We start from the raw sequence: 6,828 nt of genomic DNA on the forward strand, positions 1-6,828 counted from the left end.
TCAGTGCTTAAACTTCGTAAATGTCTGATTACCAGGACCGTCGAATGTCACCGGCTCCTCAAGGAGATACACCGCTGAAAATGTCCCTGCCTTAACATCTGCTGCGGGAGCTTGATTGGACATTCCCTGAGTGTTCGACGAGTGATGAGAAAATGCTAAAGCAATCCCTGCATCCACGAAGCACACACGGGGTATTTGGAAAGATGGAGGACTCAATGCTGCATCAATACAGTGATCAATGTATTCGTAAGTAAAGTTAAGGAGAGATTTCGCCCAGTACAACACATTACTTTTGTTTAAGAGCTTTTGGAGCTCATCTGCTAAGGCATAACGTGCGATCTTGAGGGTGCTGGATCCAGCGGCAGCAGTGTGAGAGGAAGGTCTGTAGAATGGCCGCTTAATGACGACATCCTGCTGAGTGCGGGACCCAAGGCCACTGGAGGACAGAGGGGACAGTGTGAGCCATCCTGGATGTGCTGTCTTGAAAGCACCAATCCCAATCATGCTGCGAAGGGGGACATCGATAGTGAGTTGGCCGATAGACAAATTGGAGATGTCAAGTCCGAATGAACGTTGTTGAGGAGTCTTCAAGATATCAGCTAGTGGACGCACAGGGATTTGATGGAATTGAATGTCCTCATTGTGTAGATCATAAACTAAACTCAATGCGCATTTAGATTCTAGAAATTAAGATGAGAATGAACTCTTACTTTTAGGTGCACGTGCAGCATCCATGCTACCTCCATTTTTCAAGGCCTCTTTCAGATCATCACGGTCAGGGAGGTGAAATACATGTGCCAGCTTCTTACGGGGAGGTGAGACAGTACTACTTGTGGAGTCACTCTTGCCTCGAATATGAGCTCGCTTTGCTGATGGACGTGTCTGAGTGGGTGCTGTGAGCCATCAAATGACTGAGTGATAGTAGGATGATTACATACCGCAGTAGATAGACTATGCACAGGTTCCAAGTCGTTACCAAAAGGGTCTTCATCTTCTTGTTGCGCAGCAAAAGGGTCTAGGTCTTCGTAGTCGTCCAAGTCAGTACTGACAGCATGAGGGTCTTGATCTTCAATATCAGTACGGATGGATTGGCATCATTGAAGCTGTTCGTGCAAGGTTTCCTAAGAGAACTATGAGTTAGTTGACGTGCAACACCCTGAACGAGTGAAATCTTACCTCTTCTTCAGTTCTTTCGAGCCATTCCTCATACTCACTCCACTGCGCTGCAGGCACAACAACCATGAGTGAAAATTTCTTAGTCTTGAAAGTCGTCGTCTTCGGTGCACGTCAAGATTGGACCAAGCACTGAGCCAAAAAGTATGGAATGGCAGGCAAATGCCCAGCTAGGTCAACCCAGGCAGCATCTCGGACGAGAAATTCTTGAGTGCACCAAGGAAATCCCCTTCCGAATGTGAGGATTTTGGGTAGAACGGTATCAAATGCAATCACTATGAGACTAGGGGCATCCAAGCGAGCATCAATATCCTTCTTTCCTTCACATATATTCTGGTATGAGTGTCAGAAATATAACAACAGAAGAGAGATAGAAAAAAACATACCCCAAAGTTGATACCGCATCCACTTTTCTTCCGTGAATTCCCCTCATACACAGCTGTTATCTCTAATGTGATAGTCTCCGCAGGGGGTGGAGTGTATGCTAGTTTAGCCCATCGCTCACGCTCCAAACTATATTGAGCATGGTGCGCCGAGTACCCTGCGGGACCAGGTGCCCTGTTCTGGCTGGAACTGACTGGTGGTTGTTGCCATGATAAAGGCACAGCAATATCTGAGCCTGGAAGGCGGCCCATATGCACAGCGCTACTCGAGGGCTGAGGTAGGAAAGGAACCACACAAGGGGGGTTGATAGTAGCTATGAAATTCCGCCATTGAGATGTAATTACAAGTTCTAAGTAGAGAAATGGGACTTACATCTGCGCTGTGCAGCATTTACACTTTGCCGTATGACGTTAGGATCAGGGAGTGATTGTGCAGCTAAATATAATCGATTGCGTCATTGATCAAAAATTACATAGGAAATTTAAGTGTACTTACAAGAAGGGCGAACTGAAGAGGGTCTTGAAGAGGGTCAGACTGATGTTGAAAGCTTCTGTGCATATCGCAAGTAACATGCTCTGCAGACGAAGCGACCAGGTTGGCTAGGCACAATGGTGGCAATGTAATGATATGGTGCACCTTTGAGGATAATGCTACCGCAAGCAGGTCGACCACAGATACGATCCTCCTTGGCAATAGCATCCTCAGTGAATTGAGATACAAGTTCCATGTTGGACATAACGGCAGTGGCAGTAAGTACTTGTGCAATGAGGATGAGTTTAAGGAATACTGTTAGAACAATGGCCCTACGACACTTGAGAGACAGACTTATATATTGGACCATCCAGGACAACTCACTGCTTGCATCTAAGTTGAGGTTTATCCCACAGCACTGAGGTGCATCTAGTAAGTTGAGAGTTGCCAAATTCTCCATGTTGGATAGTTAGGATCAGAGTCACCATGATTATGGTCATATTCAGTTGGTGTCGAGCCAAAACAGACTCAGAAAACTCAAACTCGGAAAACAGTGCATCAAGCATCCAGCGTGTTTGATGTGTCGGACTTTTGTATCGGACTTATTCTATAACCTTGCACCTGGGCTCAGTACAGCTGCGGACTTGTTCATGTTGGGCTCAGCCGCCATTTGTCATGTCCAACCTGTAAGTGTTGTGTTCAGCCTGCAAGACGTGCCTTGACTATTATCTTGCTGATTATCTTGCTGTATCTTGCTGTTGTTCAACCGCCTCTTATCTAAGATCTTTGTGTTCAAGTTAGTATTCAATGTGCCTGCCTGACCGACTCTTATTGAGATGTTTAGTGTGCCTGTTTTATTGAAGTCTTCAGTGCAGCGCTCAGTACGCTATTGGTGTTCAGTGTGCTTCTCTCTTATTGGTGGGTGTTCAGTGGCCTATGTGCTTATCTCTGACCCTTATTGAGGTGTTCAGTGCGCCTATTGTGCCTATTTGACTTACTGGTGGATATTAAGTGCACCTATCTCTGACTCTGATTTGTGGGTATTCAGTGCGCCTATCTCTGACTCTTATTGAGGTGTTCAGTGCGCCTTAGTGCACTCTTCTCTCATTGATGTTCAGTGCGCTCTTCTCTTATTGGTCTTCAGTACTCCTATTCAGCTGACTCTTATCTCTACCAGTACTCGCATTTGAGTTTTTAAACGCTGGCTGTATGGTGACCACCACTCGTACTGCTATGCCTAACCAGAACAAGCCAACCCGTACGTATTTCTGTATGTGTAGTGTACAGGCTGACATAACTTATGATATCAGCGCCTCTTGAAGAGATCACTCCGCATATTCTCAGGTACTGGAAAGCTCGTCAAACTGACAAGAAGATTGTAGAGAACTTGCGGAACCACTATGATACATCTTGTTATGGACTAGGGTCAGTCAATTTCCATTGATTAGTACTACTTTCCTAATGTTTGTGGGTAGGATCACGAAGTTCAAAGAGATACACAATGAAATGGGTCTTTTGCGTACCCGCAAGCAGAACCACTCAATTGAATCTATCCACGAAGCTATGGTCGAGCTCCGCCAGGCATACCCAAATGCTGGTGCGCGGGAAATGGTCATTTTGCTGTTTCACGAAAAGGAAATGAATGTGTCAAGGTAACTCATTCAATTACCATTGATCTGTAAGGGATTTGACTAGCCATCAAATAGAAATCTGGTGATATCATACTGTGCCGCCTATGAAGCAGACCTTGTACGTCAATGAAAAGCCGGTCGCCTTAAGCGCAGGCGGTTCTGGGCTGCTGGTGTCAATGATATATTGGCCGTCGACCAGCACAATAAGTGGCTTCGATTCGGTCTTGCGTTGCATACTGGGGTAGAGCCATTCTCTGGCCGTATCATGTGGATCCGAGTCTGGAATTCGAACCGCAACCCTCAACTCATTCTCACATACTATCTCAATACCATCGAGAAACTGGGCTGTAAGTTCATTTAAATAACTATCTATTGCACTATTTACTTATTCAAGTTGCCCTACCTGGGTATGACAGACATTCCAATGGTGACTCAGAGTGATCCTGGCACTGAAAACTACGGAATCGCCAATGCACATACCATGCTGCGTCAAATGTATGATCCAGCACTGCAAGGTACATTACAACACTGTTGGATGCGAACAAAGAAGAATGTGAAACCAGAGATCACCTGGTCTCAGTTATGGCATCAGTTTACCCCTGGTTTTGAAACACTTCTGGATGAAGGAGTGGAGAATGGCTGGTATGATAGTGACAACACCCTTCAGGTGTAAGTGACCTTCGCTCTAGACCTCTGACATTTTAAGTTTGCTTACAGTTGTGCATTTAGCATGATCTTCCGTTGGGTCTTCATTCCATGGTTGCAGTGTGAGCTAGATAGGTATCAGGACCATGTTAACAACACCCTCAAGAGGCCAGATCGTAACAAGGTATTTCAATGGTATTCATTTACATTCATTTAGCACTTACGATCACATAATTTAGGTGCTTCCACACGGTGTACCTAATCTAATATATGAGTCTGCAGAAGATTTTGGAGCTTTAGACTTCAAGGTATATTTTATTTGAATGCTACTTGAATCACATTGTAACTAACTGGCTTATCATTCTACTAGGTAACAGTCAAACAAGATGCTATAGACCATGTCCGCAATATCTATGTGAAACCCGATCATCCTGTCTTTGATTTGGTTCCCAAACCGCTCAATGATCTTATTCAAGACTGTTATGATGATTTAGGCCGTCCTCCAGTCACTCGCCAGTCCACGTGGACAATTTACTTAGATTTGTATCATTCCATTCAGCACTCTGCACAGATATCAGTCATTGTCGATTCTCTTACAGATGCCACCGACTCGGATGAAGAGCCTTTGCCTCTCCTCGAAAGCCAAAAGGACCTGTTTTTTCATGGGGATACTGATAGTGCTTACTACATGGGTGGTATTCACGGTGGACATGGTCTCAGTATGTTTTTCTCAGTTTGAATTAACTTTGTTTTAAATTATTGTACAACAGATGCATCTGATCATCGCCGGCTGGATGAACTGGCTGAGCTGGATGAACCAGGTGCCGACTTACTCCCTACAGCTCTGATCATAGAAGAGGAGGGTTTGGTCATTACAGGATTCTCTGATGAGGAGGACAATGATGAAACATATGTTTGGTAGCTTACTGTAGAGTTCATTTTTTTGTGTTCTTGTTTTTGTCGTCCTTTGGGCTATAGTAATATGGCGCTTGGCCACACATTGATTAAAAAAAATTGAGCGGGCACAGGTGTACGGAGTCCCTGCATCACACCTGCCTAGTATGGGGTGTCGTCACCCTATGTAACGAGCGCGGCTGTCCTGTCTTCCACAAGGAAAAAAAATGCACACACCTTGATCACGTAGTTGGCAACTGCGCAACGAACTTACGGCAAACTTTGCATATGCACACGTTTCATTAATGCAGCATGCGTGTGTGTGTAACTTAGCCATCTATGTGTGTTATGTTTATTACGAGTCAGTGCACTGGTTGAACCATGCGCATCTTCTCATCCGCCGCCCACCCTGTCATTCGTCCCCACCGCGACGCCGGCTCGATACAATCATTTCCTTGTGTTTCGAGTTAGCCCGCAACTGTATCTCCCATGGACTACTAACATCAGGAAGACGTAAGTCACTACAGAGCGCTCTGTAGTGTTCTGCTAGTACAATTCAACCCGCTGATGCTAGTACATAGCACAACACGACACACGCTTTTGAGACGTATCAGGAAGCAGTGGGGGCCTGTAGGCAAGTGTTCTGTCGACTTAGTAGACTGATTCGCTACCTACTAGCTTGATGTGATCGGAGGTTATCTACATATATCATTTGACAAGAAAACGGACGGAATATATTACTGATGATTATAGGCATACTCAGTAGAAGCGCAACAAAATTATAAGAAATGATAAAGGACATCTTTAAGAAACGAAGAAATAAACAGGTTAGACTAATTATGACCGTCAGCATACTCAGAAGAGGAACAGCATATGGAGAGCCCAAAACGAGTCCAGCGTCCAGCGTATCTGATTATGACATGAGGATTGGTGTTTGGAGTAGTGTTAGTGACGACGGGAGGTGCAGTGGCAGTGGAGACAGCAGCGTGTGCTTGAGAGGACTGGGCTTGAGAAGCGGCATTAGAATGTTGTGTGTTATTGCCATTGGGAGGACGTGAGGTGCTTGCGGCAGAGTTCCCAGGTTTCAATGGAATTATTTTCATCCGTCTTTCTCTTGCACATGCGTTCCTCTGTGTTGTATGAGATGGGATTTGAATATTCGAGAAGCAAACAGACAACATACACGTTTGCCCTTGGCATAGGGAACATCGACTACTGCTGAGGGACCCTCGCGAAGCTGGATATCTTCATCGGTTGGTCTCCCAGAGAGACGACTTCGAACCCAGTGGAAAGGGCGGGGTCGCGAAGACGTATCGTGGGCGTCGGGATAGAATAAAGAGGAAAACCGGTCACAAAGAGTGCTTACATGCGATGCCCATGATTGAGGGTGCTGAGAACATGCAAGTCAGGAAAAACAGTACTGGATTAGATATTAATGACGCACGCGAGCCCGATCTGGTAGGTCGTCAAAAAAACCATGGGGCACCCGGCGCTGGGGGATGATGATCTGCTGACGGACTGGACGTGGTGCAGCATCAGCCTAGAAGGAATAGGTTCAATTGCGATAGGATAGGATCTGATCATAGAAAGTGTCACATACAGCGAGGACCGGTTTGTCCAACAGAAGTTC

At 45.5% G+C, this 6,828-nt stretch overlaps 3 protein-coding genes across 3 annotated transcripts; 1 reads left to right on the forward strand and 2 right to left on the reverse strand.

The window, feature by feature from the left end:
* F5891DRAFT_960119 (uncharacterized protein) lies at positions 1-504 on the reverse strand (the record flags this gene model as incomplete). Its single annotated transcript, XM_041375701.1, has 1 exon — positions 1-504. One exon carries the CDS (start codon positions 502-504, stop codon positions 1-3), a length of 504 nt encoding a protein of 167 aa, XP_041221021.1.
* Positions 505-3,261: 2,757 nt separating this feature from the next.
* F5891DRAFT_1130621 (uncharacterized protein) lies at positions 3,262-5,226 on the forward strand (the record flags this gene model as incomplete). The annotated part of the gene is made up of 10 exons (XM_041364554.1): positions 3,262-3,286; positions 3,339-3,453; positions 3,504-3,680; positions 3,735-3,777; positions 3,808-4,006; positions 4,076-4,328; positions 4,389-4,488; positions 4,544-4,612; positions 4,675-5,023; positions 5,075-5,226. 10 exons carry the CDS (start codon positions 3,262-3,264, stop codon positions 5,224-5,226), a joined length of 1,482 nt encoding a protein of 493 aa, XP_041221022.1.
* Positions 5,227-6,031: 805 nt separating this feature from the next.
* On the reverse strand, positions 6,032-6,828 carry F5891DRAFT_1058487 (uncharacterized protein; the record flags this gene model as incomplete). The annotated part of the gene is made up of 4 exons (XM_041362797.1): positions 6,032-6,328; positions 6,382-6,588; positions 6,643-6,738; positions 6,808-6,828. Coding segments are annotated over 4 exons (621 nt in total), but the record flags the coding sequence as incomplete, so codon positions are not given.

This window comes from Suillus fuscotomentosus, assembly GCF_016647785.1.
Source record: "Suillus fuscotomentosus strain FC203 chromosome Unknown F5891scaffold_66, whole genome shotgun sequence".
NCBI lineage: Eukaryota > Fungi > Basidiomycota > Agaricomycetes > Boletales > Suillaceae > Suillus > Suillus fuscotomentosus.